General features: G+C 45.1%; 2 protein-coding genes across 4 annotated transcripts; one reads left to right on the forward strand and one right to left on the reverse strand.

Annotated features, from left to right (window-relative positions):
* Window positions 1-1,660: 1,660 nt before the first annotated feature.
* LOC102216011 (uncharacterized) lies at window positions 1,661-7,109 on the reverse strand. Of its 2 annotated transcripts, none has more exons than XM_005752611.1 (7): window positions 6,738-7,109; window positions 6,066-6,410; window positions 5,087-5,425; window positions 4,942-5,007; window positions 4,485-4,811; window positions 2,578-2,907; window positions 1,661-2,497 (listed from the first exon to the last, which is right to left on the reverse strand). In XM_005752611.1, exons 1-7 carry the CDS (start codon window positions 6,763-6,765, stop codon window positions 2,418-2,420), a joined length of 1,515 nt encoding a protein of 504 aa, XP_005752668.1. In that variant the 5' UTR covers window positions 6,766-7,109; the 3' UTR covers window positions 1,661-2,417. The 2 variants fall into 2 exon arrangements, with proteins under 2 accessions (XP_005752668.1, XP_013771263.1); XM_013915809.1 differs by having other exon boundaries at window positions 4,906-5,007.
* Window positions 7,110-8,549: 1,440 nt separating this feature from the next.
* Window positions 8,550-18,967, forward strand: LOC102192006 (BCL2/adenovirus E1B 19 kDa protein-interacting protein 2). Of its 2 annotated transcripts, none has more exons than XM_005752612.1 (15): window positions 8,550-8,720; window positions 9,046-9,099; window positions 9,766-9,887; window positions 10,110-10,169; window positions 10,246-10,341; window positions 10,415-10,450; window positions 10,534-10,584; window positions 14,621-14,704; window positions 14,790-14,951; window positions 15,028-15,267; window positions 16,429-16,531; window positions 16,843-16,974; window positions 18,016-18,102; window positions 18,260-18,358; window positions 18,500-18,967. In XM_005752612.1, the coding sequence occupies exons 2-15, from the start codon at window positions 9,059-9,061 to the stop codon at window positions 18,522-18,524; spliced, it is 1,338 nt and encodes a 445-aa protein (XP_005752669.1). In that variant the 5' UTR covers window positions 8,550-8,720; window positions 9,046-9,058; the 3' UTR covers window positions 18,525-18,967. The 2 variants fall into 2 exon arrangements, with proteins under 2 accessions (XP_005752669.1, XP_005752670.1); XM_005752613.1 differs by having other exon boundaries at window positions 10,418-10,450.
* Window positions 18,968-23,239: the final 4,272 nt, after the last annotated feature.

The raw sequence follows: 23,239 nt of genomic DNA on the forward strand, positions 1-23,239 counted from the left end.
ACCATCGGCCCCTCTGGCCAACACCAGTATAGACAAAAACAAGACACCCCCCATAAGCTTTAGTTATAATATTATATTTGGTTAACATGTTGTGATTGTTCAAATAAGTTACTATTGAGAGTAGAGAGATATTTTGCTGCTATTGTTAATAATCATCATCATGACCATTGCATTAATAATATAATCTACAGCATTGATATTGCATTCAGATGTTGAAACATTTTGGTACCCAATTAGCCTTTATTACAGGTGCAGTTATAACCACTTTAAACTGTTGAGTTGAATCTATAATCTTAAATGCTTTTGAATGCTTGTTATAATCTTAAGTGTGTATGTGCTGATTCTGTTGATTTTGAGTACGCTCTGTACAGAGTCAGAGTGACAGGAAACTGCAGGTTTCCAGAGCGTTTGCAGAACTGAAACTGAAACCAGAGTCTAAGTGCAGGTTATTCTGAGGAGCTGGTTAGACGAGGCTATTTGAATTACTAGGTTATTCAAATTGTCTGTTATACTTTTATATTCTTTTATTAAGCTTTTGGTAAAGGTTCTTGATTAAAACATTTATTCAATATAGTACATGTAGTTTCAGTTAGGTTATTACACATAAGGATGAGCCTCTGTTCTGGTAAAAGGTCAGAAGTGCAACGGGTGAATTGAGAGAGCATGTAAGGTCAACACATACACGAACACACACATTAGTTAGACTCATTTATAGGTGAGAGATTAGTCATGTTTGTCTCTGCAAAGAGGAACAGCATCTTGCAGGATGTGGGGCTCGTGTTCCAGACGAGACAGAGATAATGTTCTTTTAAACTGTGTTAAAAGTCATTGTGGTTTTGATCTGACCTAGGTATGGAATGTATCGGTGACGTATGAAGGGGCGTCATTAATTCAAACCCTGATGGTATAAATATCTGTTTATGCTTTGATTAAGTCGGAGATCAGTTCCTGTCTGCGAACAGGCACTGGTCTTCCCACGCGTGTGTTCATTAAAATCAATTGTTTGACCAAGCTCTTCTGGACCTGGTGGTTTGTACTCTCCTTCCTCAATATTAGAACCTTAACATTACTTTCTTTGGCTGTTGTAAAATAATGTGTGCCCCAATCTCCAATAAGACAGTTCCTCTAAGCGTAGTTACTCCTCCGTTACACCACAAGAGGGAGTGTTCCCTGAAATGAGCAGCTCTAGTGGGAGTAAATGAGCCTGGCCACTAACCATAATGCAGTGCACCTGATAAGAGCTGTGTGAGACTGTACGAATGTGTAACGATGTGCTATGTCTATACATTTGCATTTACAGTAAAGGGAAACTCACAAAGCTATAGTTTCAACTCGTCTTAATCCAAGCGTGCAACATATTATCATTTGTTTGTCTTCAGTTCTAGTCTAGTATATGTTCTTCTTCGTCTCCTTAGTTATGAGTCTTTTCCTGTCCTGTGCTCTCTCTTGTCCTCAGTGTTTTACTTTCAGTTGTACGTGTGTTTGTGTCTAATTGTGTGTGTTCTAATGATCTAGTTTGACCTGCTGTTTCCTGTTTTATTTTGAAGAGTCTGGTGTTTCCATGTTTAACGGGTTAAGTTTTACTTCCCCTGTGGCGTCATTATGTTTATTCCTGTCAGCTGTTTCCCCTTCACCTGATCACTTCCTGTGTGTATTTAGCCTGTGCGTTTTCGTTCAGTCTGTCAGGTCGTCAGTTTTCATGATTCTGTTCAGGGCGTGTTCATGTTTCCTCGCGTGCACCTGTTCAGAATCATGTTCGTGTCACTTTGCCGTAGTCGTCACAGTTGAGCTTTTAGTTGTAGTTCTCTCCCCCTGCTTTGTTTTTGTCTTCAGCCTCATAAACGCTTCGCCTTTTGTGTAAACTCAGCTCCGTCTCCTGGCGTGTCTGCACCTGGGTGCTCCTTCTCAGTCCCACATTCAGAAGTTAGGGAGATTGTCACAGTCTGTGGAAGTGGACGATCTCCCTAACTGGGTCCGACGTCCTACAGTTGTTTGTGGCGGTAAGCACAGACCCAACCACATATTTCACACTTGACACACTTTATTTCCCGGTTGCTGCGACAACACCCCTGGGCTGCAGCTTTTAGCAACACGTACAGAACAACAACAACTCAGGAACCAGTTCATTCTTCGTATACATGATGGAGCTGCGGTGCGTCGGTCTCCCCCGCAGACGTGCCACAAACCAATGCCTGCCACAGTGTTAATGTCAGCTAAACACTTTTTATCATGTGGATCCTGAGAAACAAACAGTACATGTTCTGTCATCTGAAATACTTTAAAAACGGATGATGTTTAAAAACCTTTGAATACCGCCGTCTTATTTCCTCCTTTCCTTTGTTTGGACTTTTAAAATCTTTCTTTACTGCTTGATACTGAGCGCAGTTCACCGAGAGGACCTGAGGGGGAGCCAGAGATCAGACAGACTGGGGCCCACAATATCTGATCAAAGGAGTCTTTTCTCCATTTTCTTCATCATCAGAGATGTGATTGAAATCTGCAGAAGGAGCAGACAGATGGTCAGACAGCAGGAAGAGACGAAAACAACAGAAACAGGAAACGAGCTCCTCCTCTGACCTCTGACGTGGAGCCTCAGACACTTCGTCCTCACGACTCGTTCTTCCTCTTTGATGGTGCACGTATACTCGCCACTGTCGAGCACCGTGGGCTGGTGCAGGACCAGACTGAGGTTTCTGTTCTTACGAGGATCTTCGTCCTCCATCTTTGTGCGGCCACGGTACAACCAGGTCTGCTTCTCCAGACAGTTCGAGCCGCTTTGATAGACATGGACAATCATGGGCCACGGCTCATGACGGCTCCACTCCACAGTGGCTTTTTCTGGTGGAGGAATCCAGGTTTTCCAGGGCAGCACAGCATCGACCCCCTCTGACACCTTCACCTGAGGGACTGAAAGGACAGCCGATCAAAGCATCAGACCAGACATTTGCTCACAGACTGTATATAAAAAAATATACATATCCACCGTGATGTCACCCAGTTGTTTGTTGACTCCATGTTTTGTAATTTTGGAGCCAAAAATGAAGTTTCATAAGTAAATCCAAAGTGTTGATAACAGAACTCCGAGGAGCTCCGTGACTGTGAGTACAGCCTCTGGGACGTCCTCCACTTTCTCTTTTTCTGTTTCCTCTTAAAGCTGCAGGCTACCTGCAGTATCTTTATATGACGCTGACATCATGTCAAATATTCAAGTGTACACACAGATGTACAGGAGGTCCAAAGGGGAAAACTATCTAAATTGTTTCTGTATCAGGCTGTAAACATGTTTCAACATGGGAGTCTAAGGCAGACCTTCCCAAAGTGTGGGGCCCGCCCCCTAGGAGGGGCGCAGAGCCATGGCAGGGGGGTGTGGGATGAAAGGGGGAGAAACAAACAAAACGCTTGGACACTGCTAGCACGGCGCCTACAGAAACACAAAGCAGGAGATGAAGCATCGCTGAATATGTTTCCAAACCAACTTCATTCTAAGCCAAAGACTGAAAATATGGTGAAGCAAATCTGCCCTTTGGCTTCACCTGCACAGGTGCGGAGGTAGGTCTCCCTGCAGGGTTGGTTTTCCCTGCGTCGGGAGCAGCGCTGGGCTGTTTAAATCACGGACAAACAGGATCCCACATTCTTGATCTTTAGTTCACAAACACTTGTTGTAATGACTAACTGCTCCTGACATGTTGGAGATGTTTGCTCTTTATACAGTAAAGTTACAGCAGGATACAAATAACATCAGGCTGATCCTGCCACGATTTGTTCCCTCGGTTCAAATCACGGACAAACAGGATCCCACAGCTGTTTGTTTTTAAACCTATTTTGCACAGAGAGGCAATTTTTGAAAAATGTATTGATGCAATGTTGAACATTATTACACAGGAAAAAAACAACTACATGTAAAATAATGACACCGTGACGCCTCTGCCTTTGTAATGGAGGGACAGTGTGTAAAACCTGCAGACAGTCAGATTAACAGCATTGTGTCTCTATCTGCCGTTCTGCAGTTCATCTCATGTAAACAATAACGTGGCCACAGCGTGACGTGAATAAAGGCACATACCTTTGACGCTGCGTGACCAACTCTGTATTCCTCGTCCACACGTAAACGCAAAAAAAGGAGTTTTAAAAAAGTCTCAGTTTTCGGTGATTCCAAACGCCGTTTACATGGACGAAACAGCTGCGTTTTCAGAAATACCCGTGTAGGTGTGGAGGTAGCCTAAAAGAGTTAGTAGTTTACTTTATTACTACCTGTAATTTATTGCAGTTTACTTGTATTTGCTTAATTGTTTACTAAATGTTTGAGGTGTGAAATATGGAACAAAATATGGGCGTGTGTGGTTGGAGGATGAGTGTGCGCGTGCACGCGGGGGGCGCGAACATCTTTCTTGTAAAACAAAGGGGGGCCCAGCAAAAAAAGCTTGGGAACCACTGGTCTAAGGGGACTGCAGGTACGAGCTTCAGCCCTGGAGCGAGGTTCTTACCTCTGACTTCCAGCCTCAGTCGTTTCTCATCCAGCACGACTTTGCCCCTGCAGAGGGTGCAGAGGTAGATCCCGCTGTCTCGTCTTCGCGGTCGCCTCAGGGTCAGACTGAGATCTCCTGATGTCAGCGGGTCCTCGACCATCTCTGTACGGTCCATGTATTTCGCACCTGGTTTGCTTTCGCCGTTTGAGTACTCATGAACTGTGATCAGCTTGAAGCCAAGCCTGGAGCGCCTCCACACCACCGTAGCACCGACTGGCAGGTTAGGTGTGGTTTTAAATTGCAGGTGAACAGACTCCCCCCCTTCATCCACCTCCGTGGTGGAGACTGAGAAGAACCAAAACCAAAACATTAAATATGGAAGCTGAACCTAAACCACAAGATACACAGAACCAAAACGTAAAACAAATGGAAAGCATACCCATCTTAAAATAATACCAGAAATATGCTACAAAACCTCCGCCAGCAACCAGACTGATGGCCATGACGCTCAGGAAAGCCGTGGCCCAGGTGGGAAACGGTTCTGTTGGTCAGAGAAAGAGGCCCAAATGTGAGCGTGTGAACCGCATCCCTCCCTCTCACCCGTGTCCCCTTCCACTCACTTTTGACGTGCTGCAGGGCTACTTTCTGCCTCAGCATGTCCGTGCCCGTGTTGATGGTGCAGACGTAGTGACCGTTGTCTCGCTCTGAGGGGTACTTCAGGGTCAGACTCAGGTCTCCCGTTTTCAGCGAGTCCTCACGCATGCGCGTGCGTCCGCAGAAGAATTCGTCCTGTTTCTTCGGCAGCTCTGCGCTGCTGTTTGGGAACACGTGGACAATCATGGGGATGGGCTCGGAGCGGCTCCACTCCACGGTGGTGTCGGCAGGCAGCGGAGATGTCGTTTGGCAGGGCAGTTGGATGAACTCGGACCCTTCTGTCACCTCCACCTCCAACATGCCGACTGAGAGGGTAAAAGAAAAGGTGTGCATGACGGTCAGGGTCAGGTTAGTGTGAGGGGATGTCAGCCTTTTTCAAACGACTTCATCACAAACTATCATTATGTCCATGAGTTTGTTCAACATTTAGTTTTGTTTTGTCAGTTCAGCACAGATTTAACCAGCTGCTCCATGTTGTTATTCTTGGACCCTAGAGCAGCTTTGCTTGAGAGCCAGTTCAAGATCATCCTTCTCTATCGGATCCCAGGACTCGGAGCAGCTGAGAAAAACATAGCATGTGGTTCCTGATCTGAAGTCATGCTACTCTTACTTGTTCTCGAGGACCGAATAATTAAAAATTTGTGTCATCCTCAAAAACTGAAAGCTGGTGGGCGGGGCTTCTGTGTGCTACAGTGACCATATGTTAAATGGACAGGTTGTCATTCACAGACATCTTTTCTGTGTTGAAGTGCTTTCTGTCTAACGTTCACACTGTGATGGATGCATGGGTTGATGCAACCAGGGAATTGAACCATCAACTTTTTAATTAGTCCTGTTGACCTGCTGCACTGAGTGAGGTAAAGCAGAGTGGTCTAAACTGTGGTGTGTTAAATCTTACGTGCCTGAGCTACTTTGACTTCAAAGAGAGCAGAGTCCGGTGCTGACCTTTGACCTGGAGCTCTACGTCGGTCAGCTTTAGCACGTCTTTCTGCTTGCTGATGATGCAGTCGTAACTTCCGGTGTCAGACAGCTCGGGTTTGCTCAGAGTGAGGCTCAGGTCTTTGGGGTCCGCCTCGTTCGCCCTCATTGCCGTGCGCCCACGGTAATGCATGTTCTGACCATCCGGCTCGTCTCGGTCTTCGTGCCGCCTGTGGATGGCGCTGGGATCGAGGTCAGGGCGGGTCCATGTCACTGTGGTGTCCTCTAGTAAAAAACCTACCCGGCAGGGCAGAAGCACAGACTCCGCCCCCTCGTACACTTCCACTTTTGCAGCCAAGGCATGCTGGGAAACTGGGACACACGCACAACAGTGTTTTTTAACTTTGCTGTCACTGTTTGGGAGAGAGACAGAATCTACCAAAATAAAACAGGAAGTGCACTTAAGACTTAAAACTCAGGAATGAAGTGAGAATAACCCCATTAGGGGGTAAATAAGCGAGAGAAAAAACTGAAAGTAGACTGAACAAAAATAGAGCTGAACAGTGCAGGTTAGGAGCTTTAGGACCACAAACCGTGCGTTGATTCCTGATAAAAGTCTGTCTGAGACCGCTGTGATCCAAAGCTGCTGCTGAGACAGCAAGAGTCAGAGATAACCCACAGCTGCCCACACTATCTTACCGAACACGAGGATCAAAAAGCTCCTCATCTTCCTCGAGTAAGTGTCGTTTTAAGTGCTGGCTTTGTCCAGAGTGGATCTATAATGGTGACAGGTGGCTCGTCGCTTCCCCAGCAAACAGAAAGAAAAACAAGCTCCAGAGAAGAGGCACCGGGAATGTGAAGATTCCAGTCGAGCAGCTTTCTGCAGCAGCAAAGAGGAGAAATCGGAGCGCCCCGTCCACAAAGTGCTTTTGTTGTTTGTGATGGATCAGTGAAGGACGCATAAATTACTGCAATGAAATATTGTTGTAAAGAGACAGGGAGCTGAGACGGAGGAATGAAGAGGCTGAACTGGGCGGTGTTGCAGCTGCACAGGATGAGACAAGCCTGGATGATGAGCTCAAAGAGAGGAAGAAAAATCTTCACTTGTTTATTCATATTTTACATTTATAAGATTCATTTTCAGTTATCAGATGCAATACATTCATTTCAGTTCAGCTCTGAGTTTTAATGACTGTTTGCATTTATAACCAATCAGCTTGTTCCATGATTCTTATGGAAAAATCTGCAAAGAAATCTTCCTGAGGGAGACAGTGCAGTGAAAATGTTCGAGTGGCACTAAATAAAGAAAGAAATGATCAAAGTACTGGAAATACTGAAGTACATCAAGTTGTTATTTAGAAATGTTCCACTGGTATATTATTGAAACTATCGTCTGATGCACAAAATGCACTACAGGATAGAGACAACATAACTATTACTGTGTTGTTGCTAGGCTTTCATCTCAGCACACCACCATCCAAACATTCACTCGTGCATTCATCACTAGGGCCATTCAGCGGGCTCAGCGCTCTGATGGCCTCGCCGTCCTGCCTTTCAGACACCTGCACCTGATCCCAGAGGGCACGAGGTCACGCAGGGGCAACGAGACACTAAGCGCTGACCACGTCCTCCAGAGACAGCCGAAGATCTTCTGTGTTAATGACCCTCTGCAGGTTTTTAGTGTCTGACACTGAGCAACTGGCATATCAGGCCACGATGCAGAAGGTGAGCACGTTCTCTAAGATCCCCCAGGAGTCTCAAGGAGGACGCTCGGCGAACACAGTTAGGGGAATGTGTTTCCCTATGACGTCAGTTACAGTCTCCTCCGTTTTGATGGTGTTGAGCAGAAGGTTGTAGTCAGCACGACATCTCGACAGTGTTTAACCTCTTCCCCGTACGCAATCTCGTCTCCTCCGCTGATCAGGCCAACGGCCGTTCTGTCGTCACCAAGTTTACTGATGGTGTTAGAGGGGAAGGGAGGTGTGCGATCATGAGTGTGCAGGGCGTAGACACGAAGACTTAGCCTCGGGTCAGGGTGGAGGAGCAGGCGGTGCCAATGTTAACCACCTGGACAGGAAGTCCCTGATCCTGGAGGGCAGGGTTACAGTGTATATAACTACAGCATTTATATGTTCTGCTCATTTATAAAGCAACTCCAAAATTCTCAGAATTATTCATTAATGATAAGCCACCAAAGTATCCTGTAAATATTTGAAGCTTTTCATTCTGAGCCCCTGCCAGCAGTCCTAACCAAAGCACTGGTGCAACAGACTCACACATGCTCCTCCTTCCCTGGGATCTTTTAATGTTCTCATGAAACAGTAATACCTGAACCACAGTGACACACATGCAGCAGGTAGCGACCTGCATGCTGCAGTTTCCACACCTGCATGTCTACTTGTACAGTCATAGTTGCTGTGGTAACGGGGCGGGCCTCTTGTTGCACCAACAAATCAAACCCGCCACACCTCTGTTGTCCTGTTGGCTAAAAGTACAGCGAGAGACGGGTGAGGGAGGGGCTCAGGTATCAGAGTTCACTCATAAACTCACTAAAGGCAGGTGTGATGTCATCAGGTGAGCCTTCAGACACACACACTGACTCTCAGGTGATCTCGGCTATTTACCTTGAACCCGTCTCACCTGTCTGACTTCACCTGGCCGTCGTCTTTCTGAGGACTCGCTGTAAGTCTTTTCTGACTCTCAAACTTTTCTTTATCACAGGAAGTCTTTTTCTGCTTAGACTTTTATTTTGTAATGTGTTCTTTGTCTTTCCTTTGCACTGTTTTTGTTAGATAACAGTTGTGTCAATAAAGATTATTGACCTGAGCCCAGAGTGTTTTCTCAGATCTTAATGCAGCAACGTTTCAGCTGATTCACAGTGTGCTGACGGTTATAATGTTACAGAATAATGTTTTCATGAATTCCATGCTAAACACCAGAAATGTTAGCTCGTTTAGTCTTGATCTGGCAGCAGGCTCTGGACTAACGCGGTCTCACTGATCCTCAGCAGCAGTAACAACATGGAGTCACGAGAGGAGGAGCCTGATGAGGAAACACAGAGGTCAGAGTTCATTTCAGCCTTTTGATTTCCTTCAGTTTGAAATGTAATCAAACAAAATCATTTAACAAACAGATACGTCCAGCTGTAGCGTCGTTATGGCCAGGGCTCCTGCTCCTCTGCAGCCAATCAGAAGAACAAGGGCTTTTAGCGAGGGGAGGGGCCCTAAAGAGACGATAGAGCTAGCTTCAGTCACAGTCTGAGTCACCTTTAAAAACAACAGCTGGGACGTACATATAAAATAATCAAACACATAAGAACAATTTAAGAAAATAAGAAAAGCCTAGTGAGAAATCAGACAATCGAAGCAGTCAGAGGTCATCCTGATGTAAAACGCAGAGAGTAACAGTGTGTTTCAGACAGGTTTGAAACATGTGTGATGTCAGGGAGGTGGAGATGTGAAGGGCACTTTGTTCCACAGTTTTGGAGCAGACTGAAGACTGCTATTGATCACAGACAGCACACTCTGGGCCTGAGCTGGTTGCTGTTGTTGTTGCTGTGTGCTGCTGTAAAGCTGCAGCGTTAGAGAAACAGGAAAGTGTGTGAGTGTGTAACTCTGTGGCCGGGTCATGCCACAGTGGGTAAGAGTGAAATTTAGGCAGCATTACTGGACGAGAGAAAAAAGAATAAACAGAAGTAAAGTATCGCTCAGTGTGCTTCTGTGTGCAGATCATTTCTGAAAGCCAAAGCTACCGAGAGCATCCAAGCAGCCAACAGCTTAACAGATGATACGACCTCTACTAGCACTGCGACAGCTGTGAGCGCAACGTCTGCTGCAGACGGTCGATCAGGTACTGACAGAGCCGTCAGGCATGTCAGACACTATTCATGTATTCAAATACACTCACGTTCATTCATGCTGACCCACTGAGATCCAATATGTAGAGTTCATTCAAACAAATGAACATCATCAGTGAAATTAATCATATCACCAAATCACACTGCTGTGTCTATTACTGAAGGAGCACTATCGCTTTAGGAAAACTCAAACCTGAATCTGCATTTCTCTGCAGACGACGAGGAAACGGGTGACAAACCGCTCATCTCCACGCCACGCACAGAGCGGTCAGAGGGTATGGAGAACAAACGGTACGTCCTGGTCTCAGGCCAGTCCCTGTCATGAACTCTGTGGTGTTTTTGGTTTTAAAGATGAGGAGGAGGAAGAATGTGGGGGGCAAATATCTGTTGGAAATGAGGAGGCTGAACAAGGCAATGTGTGTAAGGAGGATGAGGAAGACAAGGAGGGTAAGGAAGACTCATCCAGTTGTTTTTCCTTCAGATGACATTTTCTCTTCTCAACATATTTACAATTTTCCAGCAGATGAACTGCAGCAGGTGTCTGATGTCCAGCCAGGTAACTCTGACAGCTGCTCCTTTATTCCTTTATTTTCTTCTTCTTCGGAGGTTCCTCTCTGATTGTTTCCTGTGTTCTGTCAGGCGGTGGCGACTCGGAGGATAAATCACTGACAGCCACGAGACAGAGACCGGGTACGCAGACAGTTTGTTGTTTCTGAGACGATGAACTTTTCTCTGCTCTTTTGATGCCACAAGAAAGAAAAATATACGAAAGCAAATACGGTGATTCAAAATAAATACATGTGTATTACAAAGTCATAGCTTAAAGCTGCGCACAGGAGGAAAGCAATAATAAAATATTAATAATGAAAAAAACATCAAACTCATTAAGGAAGCCATCAAAAATATTGAAATCTAAAAAAAACCATAAATAGCAGTATGTTACTGTAAATACATACAGGAAATGAAAAATAAAACAATAGAATAAAATAAAAAATAACAAAGCTTTTAAAACAATAATATTTTGAAATGGCTTCATACATTTTCAGCTGTAATTAAATTAAAATAAACATTTTCATCTCAAACCTTTACAATAATTTTGTGATTCAAATACAAATCTGCAAATAATTCCACTTCCCAGCGACCGGAGGCGGCGTGCACCCACACACTGTGCCACCAACAACCGTTCACACCTATGGCCAGGTTAGCCGTCCACAGACTGAAATCTAGAGCAGAGACAAAATATCAAAACAACCAGAGACACCAACGACAGCTGTGCTGGACAGAGCTGCGCCCATCTACTCCACCACATGGGTGGAGGGAGCGGGGCAACCAACAACAATCACACAGGATACGATATTGTTCATAAACCAAAGCAATGCCCCGACGTGCCCAGTAAAAAGATCAGAACCAGACCAGAGCTGGACTGGAATCTGCTCCCCTGTGCACCACCAAGTCATCACTGTTAGCAAGAGCGAGCTCCAAAGACGGTAACTTAGCCGCTGCAGGACCGCATAACTTCTTCTTTGTGTTTTTTGGTGGTGCATTATAGTGATGCGCGAATCATGAACGAATCGTTCAGTACTCGAGAATCACTTTACTGACTCATGAATCATGATTCACAAGCCCAACTGACTCAGTGAATCAAATGACTCAAAAAATGCGATTCACTTTGGTGAGTGACTCATTAAAATCGATTCAGTAAAAAGAATCAAATTTACCATCACTAGTGCATTACTGCCCCCAGCTGGCCTGGAGTGTGGAGAGGACGCCGCTGACTCGCGTAGCTGCCTGTCGCGCCTGTTCAACAGTTGGCAGGAATAAAATATCTAACTACACAGAAAATGAGCAAATGCTTTGCAGTCGTTTCGTTTTTCTATACACTGAAGGCAAACCTCCATACAATGAATTCCACTGATTAATAGAAACCCAAGTTCAAAGTCTACAAACCATACAGCTCTAAGACTTACGGGCCAATCACTTCCTCCCAGTATAACAAGCGTTTTCACTGGTCTTTGAATGTTAAGCATGTACATGTTTTGGTAACAATGCTGGTTTAACACAGCTTTCAGCCTTTTTCTCTTAACCATGCACAGCTCCAAATAACTTTTCAGTTCCTGCCAGTTATTCTGTGTTTTATATCCGTGTCATTTAACTCGATAGCAGAGTGTGAAGAAAAGCTGCAGAACTCTGTGTCACGGGCTGCGATGGCAGACTGTGGAGTAGCAGTAAAAGTAGGAAAAACACAACTTGGCGATTCTCCCTGAATCCCACACAGTGCACAAGTCCATGCAAGGTGAGAAAAGGGGCAACCCCCAAAACTCCCGTTCCCACACCATGACTCCAAAACCACCCCGATTCCTGGTAACACACAAACACACTCAGGTTAGCGGGATATCTACAGTCGTGACGGTTTTCTCATACAAAAGTCCACGGCTGGACTAATGAGTTTTGACTCAAGGATCCAGCGCCGACCAGAGCTCAGCCACACTCTTAAATACAGCTCCCTTGACGATCTGCTGCAGCTGCTGTGGCTGCCTCTAGCGCACAAACACTTCCGGGGATGCGATCCCTCAGGCGACCCAAATCATCCGGGAGCACACACGGAGAGACGAAGGGAAAAAGCAGAGAAAACAAAACACCACACACAGAAAAATATACATGTATACAAAGATACATGAGCCCTGGGCGCCTAGACCCAGGCCCCGACACTTTGGCCTTGTTGCTGCCTGGTACCTGGTTCCTCTGTTTGGAGCTCCTATTCTCTCCCTCCTTAAACACCATCCTCTAACCACAGAACAAAGAAAGGCTGCCCATATCACCCATCAAGCTGTCACCGGGACTCATCCTCCCTTAGGTAGTCCAACTAAGCATGACAGGAAAGAGCAATAAGGAGATAGGGGATGCAAGGAAGAGAGCAAGGAACAAAAATAGGAGAAGGAAGCAAACATGAGGCTCAAGGCAGTGAAACGTAGCCAGCTACAGCTCATGGTTTGACTTTGAGCTATGCTGAGCTGTGCAAACAGTCATGGCCAAGCAGCTTTTGTGGCAGACATTTACAGTAGTTTTATCACCCCGCGGGGTGATAAAACTACTGTGGCTGAGTACGAGCAACAGTTACTACCGAAGGACGGGTCCTGTTCCTGCTCAATCGCTGCCTCGAAAAAAAGAAAGGCAAATTAAGATCAATTTATATTTGTAAAGTAATCCTTTAAAAAGACGAATGAAAATTTAAAATACATATTAAATTATATACAAAATAATAATAATTAATAATAAAGACATTATTTTGTTATCTATGTATATATTCACAGATGCGTGTGAACCTGAGTGAAACTCGCAGTCCATGGGCTGTAATACAACGTCGGCCCCCTTTGCAGCTGTAACAGCTTCAGAGTGTTTCTGGAAGTTTCAGGCTACGTTCACTCTGCAGGTCTTAATGCTCAACTCCGATTTTTGATCACATCCGATTTTTTTGTCTGCGTGTTCACAGTACAAACAAAATGCGACAGCAAACGCCCTCTTTGTATGTATATATATATATATATATAATGTTCTACCTCTACACCCCCCCCAATTTTTGCACATGTCGAGGAGCGTGTCAGGCTACATTTCACTGTGTGTTATACTTGTATAACTATGCATGTGACAAATAAAGAACCTTGAACCTTGAACCTGAACCTTTTGTGAACCCTCAAAGCGGCCGCATGTGCAAAAGAAGACGTCACACACAACGCGCTCCGTTTAGACCCAGAGCAAACTTACTGCTGTTTTAGAGGAGCGGTGCTTCAAAGGATAGCTGCAGTACAAATAAAATGTTCACGTTTCTCCAACGTTGTTCCCAACAGTTTCACTGGATGGACAGGAAGCGTTCGTGATGTCTTCTCCGGCGCTGATAATTGGCGTCTGTCTTGTGTCAGACTTAAGAGACGTATTTAATGCGACCTGACCATCAAACAGCAGTCGCTTTCTGAAACATTGGATATGTATCGGATTCAGGACCACATATGAAAGTGACCCAGATCGGATTTGCGCCGTTCACACTGTCACACCATGATCGGATAGATGGGTCGCACATGGTCAGAAAAGTCGGATTTGATGAGCTTTCGCCTGCAGTGTGAACGTAGCCTTTGACCACATCTTTCAGAAGCAGATTTGTGAGCTCAGACAGTGATGCTGTCTGATTCCCCCCGCCCCCACCAAACTTTACACTTGGCACAGTGCAGTCAGATTCATGCATCACAGTCCCAGATGGAGAAACGTGATTGGTCACTCCAGAGAGCACGTCTCCACTCCTTTACAGTCCAGTGGCAGCATCCTTTACACCCCTGCATCCGAGGCTTTAGATGGTGCTTGCTGATGTAAGACTCGGATGCAGCTGTTCATCCTTGGAAACCCTTTTTGATGAAGCTCTCTACGTGCTGTTCTTGAGCTAATCCGAAGGCCACGTGAACTTTGGAGGTCTGTTGGGCTTGACTCTGCAAAAAGTTGGGAATCACTGCACACTATGTACCTCAGCATGTGCTGCTCTGTGATCTCATGTGGCTGAGTCGAGGCAGGCAGAATCTGCAGCTTTTAGGCTTTTTTTCCTTCAAAAACTAATGTTTGCGCTTACTTGCTTTAAAAAAATGAAAATAAAAATCCAAACAGGCCGGGTGGCTGTCATTGGTAAACAGAAACATTCAGCAGGTATGTCACTGTTGACATACCGTGTTCTCTCTTTCTGCAGCTCCTCCCAGCACTCTAGCTTTGACCAGCCCGCCGCAAGCAAAGAAAAAAGTCCTGGTGGCTCCGACTCTCAGCCTGTCATTAGGTAACGAAACAATAGCTGGGAATTCTCTTTAAAACTCCACAGTTTTCGTTTCATTTCGTTTCAGCTCTTTGGTGTTGGGTTGCAGGTCGCAGCGGGTCCATGGTCTCTGATGACCTGCCTTCTGTCTTCCTTTCCCCCTCCCCTGAAGATGAAGACGACCAAGCACTTGACTTTGATCTAGATGCTATAGAGACACCCTCAGACAGCGAATCGCTGCCCTTCCCAATGTACGACCTGGACCTGGAAGGTGAGCGGTCATAGAGAGGTCATACAGGCCAAGGTTTGCGAACAGCTGTTTATCTTCTTACCTGATTGTTTCTCAGATGACCTGCGGCATCTTGGTGTTGCCTCCAGCCACCACAGAGGTCACAGCTCCAGGTCTGACCCACAAACTGGTTGCCTAATGGAAACAGACCAGAGCGGACTGGGTTTTCTGGAAAGGGAGGATGTGGTGGACAGCCATGGCACCAGGTGGCGTTGTTTCACTACAGGTGACCCTCCGCAGGAGAGCCGGGTCAATATGAGCGTCCTGGAGCCGTTCCTCAGGGTGCTGTCTCATGGAGGTACTGCTAGCTACCTGTGCACTGATTTACCTGTTTTATCTGTCTTTGAATAGCTTCCGAGAATGCATGTGTGAGGTCAAGAAATGGCTTTTGGCAAAACTCTTATCCTTAATGATAAGAAAACCGAAATTATGATTTTTGGTAGTAATGCCCTTCGTGCCAAACTTCGGGATGCCTTTGGTTTTCTCACTAGTTCTTTCTCTGACACTGTTAGGAATCTGGGTGTCTTATTTGACAGCTCTTTTAAACTTGATAAACAAGTGTCTGCTGTTGTCAGATCTAGTTTTTACCAGCTTCGCCTTATTTCTAAGGCCAGGCACTATATCCCGTATAAAGACCTAGAAAAGCTCATCCACGCCTTTGTAACGTCAAGGCTAGATTACTGTAATTCACTTTATTGTGGTCTCCACTCTTCCCTTTTACATAGATTACAGACAGTTCAGAATGCTGCAGCACGCATTCTAACTAAAACCAAGAAGTTTGCCCACATTACTCCTGTCCTCGCTGATCTGCACTGGTTGCCTGTCAAATATCGTATTCAATTTAAAAATTTGTTGTTTACTTTTAAAATTACCAATAACACTGCACCAAGCTATCTTAAGGAACTTTAAAACCCATATGCTCCTGCTAGGGCTTTAAGGTCATCCTCACAGTTACTGCTGGTTCAGCCCAGATCTCGACTGAAATCTAGAGGTGATCGATCGTTTGCTCTAGTTGCACCGGAGCTGTGGAACAATCTCCCGATTGGCATCCGGGCGTCTGATTCTATTCATTCTTTTAAATCACGGCTAAAAACATATCTTTTTAAACTTGCCTTTTCTGCCAGTTAAATGCTGGCTTGCTTGCAGTGACCTATTGACCTATTGTATTAAATTCTCTGCTATCTTTCCATTACTGGTGTCTTTTATCATGGTGGTACAGTCTTACCTTGCTATAACCTATGTGCTGCAGTTTACTCTTATTGGCGGCTTTTATCTGTGAACATAATTCGTTACCTTTATGTATTTGATGTGAATGTGTGAACTGTTTTATTTTTTATTGTTTTATGTAAAGCACTTTGGTATGCCCAAGGCTTTTAAATGTGCTCTATAAATAAAGATTGTTGTTGTTGTTGTTGTATCTTATGCCCCCTCACACTTTTAACACCTGTTGGCAATCCAGGTTACTATGGAGATGGTATGAATGACATCATCGTGTTTTCCTCCTGTTACCTGCCAGAAAACTGTCTGGAGAACTACCAGTATGTGATGGATAATCTTTTCAGGTAATGAACACACATTGGCCTCTGACCCCTGACCTTCACCTCTGAGTCACTGCTCTTACCTACCCCACAGTGAGAATCAGACTCAAAGTCGTGGCGAAGAAAAAGACGGATCAAAAGGCTGAATTTGTCTTAGTGCACAGACCCACTACGGGTTCCAGTGTAAAACCAGTAAGAGTCTTTGTGGATGTGATGGTGCTGAAGGGGAACTGGCTCTGGTTCAGCTGTCAGATAATTGACCAGTGGCAATGCGGCAGATCAGTTCAGAGCTTTTGCGATCGACCGCCTCACCACTGCCTCTCTGTATGTATCAGGTTCGTAGTGGGCACTCTGGAGCTGATGGTGGCGGAAAACTATGTGATTGTGTATCTCTGTGCTGGAGGTCAGAAGGACAAACTGCCAGGAATCAGTTGGCTCAGAGAATGCTACACCACCATTGACCGCAGGTAAGAAAAAGCAGGTCCGAACATCCATCCGTCCATCTGTTATCGTCTGCTTATCCAAAGCCGGGTCGTGGTGGTGGCAGGGCGAGCTGCTATTCATCCTTTACACTTCCCAGTTTCTGTTGCGTGTTTTGTCTCACTCCCATTTCTTCTTGTTGCATGTTGAAGCTCTACTTGGAACCTTGTTAAGATCCAACGATGCAAAATAGGAGTTTTTGCCATTTTTCACGTGGTCTTAAACTTTTGATCAGGACTTTATCAATGGGCACATATTCAAGCTTTATTTCACTGATGTGTCCAAAGCTCAGGGATCTTTTTCATTGCTAAGAATGCTTACTCAGCCTAATAAATAATAAAAACACAGTTTTAGATCCAGTTTTTTCACTCGTGGCTGAAGGAGAGGGGTTTATTATTATTATGAATATCTGGAGGACATCGTCTTCATGTCATGAACTGATTTTCAGGTGATTTTCAGGTGTGCCAGGCATAATTTTAATCTATTTCCTCCTTCATTCACCTGTTTTCAGTCTTTTAACTTTTTTTTTGTCTTTTACTTCACAAATTGTACTTCATTGTTTGACCCTTAACCCTGACATAGGCCCTAACATCCATGACCCAGAAATGGATAAATGGGAGACCATTGCTGGATGGATGATTGGATGTTGGTTGGATGGTTGGTTTATTCCAGCGGTCCCCAACCCCTGGGCCTCGGACCGGTACCGGACCTCGAGAGTTGAGGCTCAGGTGTGAAATGTGTGGTTTTCAGGGGTTTTATCGGTTTTCAGCGTTATTTTGTTATCGTTTTGATTGTTAACTCGGTTTTCCTGGGTCTTTTCACGTGTGTTATGAATAAATCTTCGTTTTTTTCGGTACCGGTACTAGTTTTATTTTGTTGTATTTATCCGCGACATCTTAAAGGCCGGTCCGTGAAAATATCGTCGGGCATAAACCGGTCCGTGGCGCAAAAAAGGTTGGGGACCGCTGGTTTATTCCAAGTCCCTAATTCGGTGTTTCTTTATGATTTTGGTGATTTTCTGCCTGCAGGTTGAGGAAGAACTTGAAGGGTTTCTATGTGGTTCATCCCACCTGGTACATTAAAGCTCTCATTACCATCATCAAGCCCTTCATCAGGTGCACAATCTTTTCTTCATCACCACCCGTCTGATACAGACACAGACCATTGTTTTGCTAGTAAAAGCTTATAAACCCCATCATGCTGTTTTCTTGGACAGGAAGTGGTCATATCTGAATGACTAAAACTCAAACTGTCTTTTTATTTCATCCTCAGCACCAAGTTCAGCAGGAAACTTCAGTTCATCAGCAGCTTAAAGGAACTTTCTAACGTCATCCCCACTGAGCATGTTCAGATCCCAGACTGTGTCAAGCAGTGAGTGACATCATTACTTATTTGTTCAAAGCTGACAGATTAGACGTATGTTTTAAAACATATTTCCTTATAAATGAATTAAAAACAGGAACAACCTCAGCTGAACACAAGAAATATTGAGACATATTGATTTCCCCGCAGGTATGATGACAGCCTGTCCAGGTGAGACTCCAGGTGGCGCTGCAGAGTCACGTACGTGTTTCTCTGACATCCAGCAGGATCTTATGCACTGTGTCAGCATTTGGGCTTCCTGAGTGAATCGCCGGCACTTCAAGACTTCTAACTTTATTGACAGTTTGTGTGGTGAACAGTGTTAATGGGTCCAACATCTTTATGCTTTAAGTTTAAACTGAGGGCTGTTGCAGTATGAGCCAGGAAAGAACAAGTGTCCCCTCAGATACATGACTTCATTTGTGATTTTAACTGAAACATTTCCCACAGTTACAACCTGGTTTGTAGGACTTAAAATTAAGAGTATTAGGACAAAAGCACAATGATGTAAAATGAACAGCAGGTTCTGTGCGTCCTCAGAACGACACGCAAACATTCAAGTTTGATACAAAAAAGTGTTTGTGAGCCAGAACTGTCAGAGATTTCAACGGTGGATATTTTGAAAGGGTTTTATTTTAGAAATGCGTTTTTAAGGTTTGTAACACATTTCCTCCAACTTTCAGTGTTTTCTGTCAGAGTTGAACCTTCAACCCTGTCTGCAGTCAGGGTTCGCCTTACAGTGAAATGTTCTGTGCTGCTAAATAAACTCCCAATAGTTCCACAATCTGGGCTTTGTGTTTGAACCTCCCGCTTCCTACTTTGCAAGATTCACACTTCAAAATGATGCTATTATAAATAATGTTATTATAGACATGGTGCTGATTCTCAGCTGCTGGGCTGTGATCCTGAAAACAGCGAATAGTGTGCACAGTCACTGAGAACGAGTCTGACTCACTGCTGGTGATGCAAACGGCTCGATATCCCAGAATCCTCTTCTGCTTTGTAACATCTGTCACATCCTCTTTATCGAGGATAAGTGGAACACCGATATAATTATAATGATAAACAACTGGATATAACTGGCTCACTTTCTGTGTGTTCATCACATGTTAGTTACCTGAATGTGTATGACACGAGGGATAATCTACAACTGCAACCCATCTGTTAGCTGAGCCTGATGTAAGGTATGTTTGCTGCTGAAGTAAATGTCTTTTGTAGTGTGTCACCACCCCACGCCTGATCCCGACTCCCCACCCAGGAAAAAAGAAAACCTGAGAGCCGCGCTGGTTTGTCTCGGTGACTCGCGTCACTGAAACGGCAGAGTTTGTGTGGACACTTGAACACAGAGAGCATTTATAAAGAAAAGGAAAACATGTCTGTGGGTGTGTGACTGCTCCTGTTTCACTGCTTTATGGGGACACACAGTCACCTTGTGGGTTCTGGTCTGCCTGGGCCCAGAACCTTTAGGTCCCTGTAACGTAAATCATGACAGTTACAGTTAGTACTTCACTGAGATTTGCTCTGAAGTGATGGAAACATTGCTGTGTGTGTAAGTGGTCTGTATGAAACCAGCCGCTGGTCAGGAAATGAAGGCTGACAGGAAGGAAGTGAGGTCACTGCTGAGGAAACTCCATAAACAGGAACACAGAGCCGACTGTGTGCGAGTCTCAAGCCAACCGAAATGTGTTTTTCTGCTTTTTCTCCATCTGTCAAAGACTGAACACTCAAAAAGACTGTCAGCTGGGAGGACAGTAACAACAGATTTATTCAAACACAGTTTTAACACCTTATACTTGCTGTATGTTGTGCTTGTCACTGCACATAAATGAGACCATCCAGCCCTGAACAGCGGCGACGCAGCAGCGCATGCAGCGTACGACCCATTACACTTCATAGCTTAGTGCAATATTTAACACAAAGACAGAAGATAATTGGCTGCATTTTACAAATTAATCAGAATTCAAATGGATCTTTTCACCGCCCTCAGTGACTTCAGGGGAGCCACACATACAGACACATATGTCCACACTGGGTGAGCTGACAAAGTCAACGCTAGCAGCCAGGTGCTGATAATCGAATGATTATCAGATAATCACCGAGCTGCTGAGGGTGACGGAGCACAGGTATGACAGACATGTCTCTGTTTAGATACATCTCTAACGATTTAACACAATTCAGCCAAGCTTTGACAGGAGAATGGTGGCTAAGCTGTCACCCCTGTTGGACAACATCTCCCAGCCCATGCAGGAGACTCTGACAGCACTGAGCAGCTGCTTCAGTGGCTGCTGCACCCACGGTGTGGGACGGAGAGATTTCACAGGTCTCCCCACGGCTGTCAGACTCCACAACAAAGACTTCAGCTGATCAAACACATCCACACATGTGCAATAACACTAAGTGCAATACTCTTTTCTGGCATCGTTGTATTATACTCATATCATATATAGCATTTGTATTCTATTTTATTTGATTGTCTATAGTATTTTATTCTATTCTATTGTGTACAGTCTTATTGTTTTTCTCTAATTTGTCTATGCAACTGTCCACTGCTTTAACAATAATTTCCCACGTGTGGGACTAATAAAGGTTATCTTATCTTAAGATCGCGAGAGCTCTTCAAGAGAGTGTCTTCTAAATGAACAATGAACTGCCAGGACACACAGTCCCGATCAAAAGTGAGACAAAACAGCTTTTCTTGGAAACAACAAACAGGCTGTTTTACAGCTGATCAAAAAAGGACCCACAAACCCCAAAACAGAAATCAAAGTTCCGAACATGAACTCAAGAAAGAGCAGCTCCAGCTTATTGTTTCCATGAGGCGAGGGGTTTGTCCATGAAGGGCATCGACCATCTGGAAAAAGCTCGGGGAGCTTTTCCAAGGCTAAGAACTCTTACTGAGCCTCATAAATAATAAAAACACATTTTTGACTTCAGGTTTTTCACCCATGGCTGAATGAGGGGGGTTTATTATCACTATAGTTGAAGAAGAACATGTCAAGAACTGATTTTCAACATAAAGGTAAAATTATTGCCTGAAGCATTTCTGTGATCCTACAAAATAAAAGCCTCTGTAGTCTCAATCTGTCTGTATAAACATGTGCTGCTCGTGACTGCAGATGGACACCGTTTTCCTTCAAAGCCACAAACACCCTGCTGTGGACGTTTGCTGCTGTATACAGGGGTTCAGATATAAAACACACAAACATAATAAAAGCGTTTCTGCGGCTCGGGGCAGGAACGTGGAGCCGGAGCTTTTCTGCGCTGTTTCTCTTTGAAAGCGTGGAACATTTATGACATCACACACGCGTTTCCCACACACGCTCAGCCTGTAACAGACCAGCTCTGACCGCCTCCGTGTTTCCACTCGTCCTGCTTCCTCCTCAGTGCTCGGCTGGCGTTTCCATAGAAACACCTAGTTTAACCATCATCATTATAGCTCTGCGGTCTGTGCACAGCTGCATGTAATAAAATGTGAACGCAGCCTGTGAACGGGGTCATACGTGTAGAAACACACGTCTGCCCTGACTCTCAGTGTTTCTCATTAGCCTGTGCACAGACTCACGCTTCACGAGAAAGCGATGCTGCGGCCTTCATTAGACCTGTTTGAGCTCATTCATAGTTTCTGTCAGAGCACCTCTGGTCCCCGTCAGTCCTGCACATTAAGCTACAGGAGCTGTTCCTGTGCTAACACTAGCCAGGCTGAGTCTGATTCGGTGAGCTCGGAGGAACGGCCCAGCCTTTTACAAACGCCTGTCACGTGTCTGCGCGAGTGAGTTTATACACCTGTGCCTGAAAACACCTGCATTTAACCCCTTAGCAGTCCTACAAATTTACAATTAGTCCCCTAAACCATCCAATGTACCGTGGGCGGTACGTCCGACTGCTAACAGGTTAAAGATTAAGTGGTTTGGTCCAATGCTTTTGTCCATGTAGTGCATTTAAGACCTCAGTGCTGTTGGCCAACAGCGTACTGGTGGAGACTGTGCTTGAAGAGAGGAACAACATCAGTAATCTAAATGTACGCACTGCCACCGGGAGCGCTGCTGCGATGATGGAGAGCAGTTGGAAAGGAAGCAGGGCCAGGAGCAGTGGAGGTGGGTTCAAGCTGTGGGGCATCCTGATGTGAACAGTGTTGTGGGTGAAGAGAGCGTCAGACAGGATCATGCATTTGAAAGTGGACATTAAATCGGTGATGTTGTCAAAGTGTTTGCCCCACAGCTCAGAGGTCAGTTAGAGGAGAGAGAAGGAGTGTCCCAGTGGGAGGGGGTGCTGGGTGGTGCTGAGGAGAGGACTGCAGAAGGACAGGTGAGAGGGAGAAACACAGGGTCATGTACACGAGTGAGACATACACAGGTGCACTACAGCCACTGCAGTCTGTATGTATGGACACTGTAAGGTGCTGCTAGCAGAGAATGTGGCTACTCTGCAGGATGGTGCTGCGGAGAAAGACAACCACACATGTGATGGTTGCTCTGAGAGTGCTGACGGAGAAGGACAAAAGCAGCTTCGGTGTCTTCGTGGATCAGAGAAAGAAGACGATTGGCTGCCAGAGAGGAAGTCAGGAATGGCAGAGAGACAGTGGTGAGGTGTGAGTGACAGGTGGGTGGAGGTGGAGCCCCGTCCTGTCTGCAGCGGTGATGTGGACTGACCAACCCCTGACCTGAATTCAAACATTTGTAAGACATCCAGGCCTACGAGATGAAACCCCGTCTCCATGACGACAGCTGAACATGTTTGCTGTGATTTACTGGGAACAAAACGAAACTGAACCATCGACCCTCAAAGGCGTTTCCATCCACGTTTCAGTACTTTAGGACTGATCAAAGTGTTATGTTTGTACTACTCTTAGAATAAACTTCCACTCTCGTCACACTAAGCCACAAACACAGG

Source organism: Pundamilia nyererei, unplaced genomic scaffold (genome assembly GCF_000239375.1).
Source record: "Pundamilia nyererei isolate P.nyererei 1_Seehausen unplaced genomic scaffold, PunNye1.0 scaffold00368, whole genome shotgun sequence".
Lineage (NCBI taxonomy): Eukaryota > Metazoa > Chordata > Actinopteri > Cichliformes > Cichlidae > Pundamilia > Pundamilia nyererei.

Coding starts and splice junctions, on each gene's coding strand:
- LOC102216011 (XM_013915809.1), bottom strand. CDS start 6,765: ATGAGGAGCTTTTTGATCCTCGTGTTCG. Junction 5,426..6,065: donor CGTAGAGCTCCAGGTCAAAG/GTCAGCACCGGA, acceptor TTACCCTCTCAG/TCGGCATGTTGGAGGTGGAG. Junction 5,008..5,086: donor AGCCCTGCAGCACGTCAAAA/GTGAGTGGAAGG, acceptor TCTGACCAACAG/AACCGTTTCCCACCTGGGCC.
- LOC102192006 (XM_005752612.1), top strand. CDS start 9,059: ATGGAGTCACGAGAGGAGGAGCCTGATGAGGAAACACAGAG. Junction 9,888..10,109: donor TGCTGCAGACGGTCGATCAG/GTACTGACAGAG, acceptor ATTTCTCTGCAG/ACGACGAGGAAACGGGTGAC. Junction 16,975..18,015: donor TACACCACCATTGACCGCAG/GTAAGAAAAAGC, acceptor TTCTGCCTGCAG/GTTGAGGAAGAACTTGAAGG.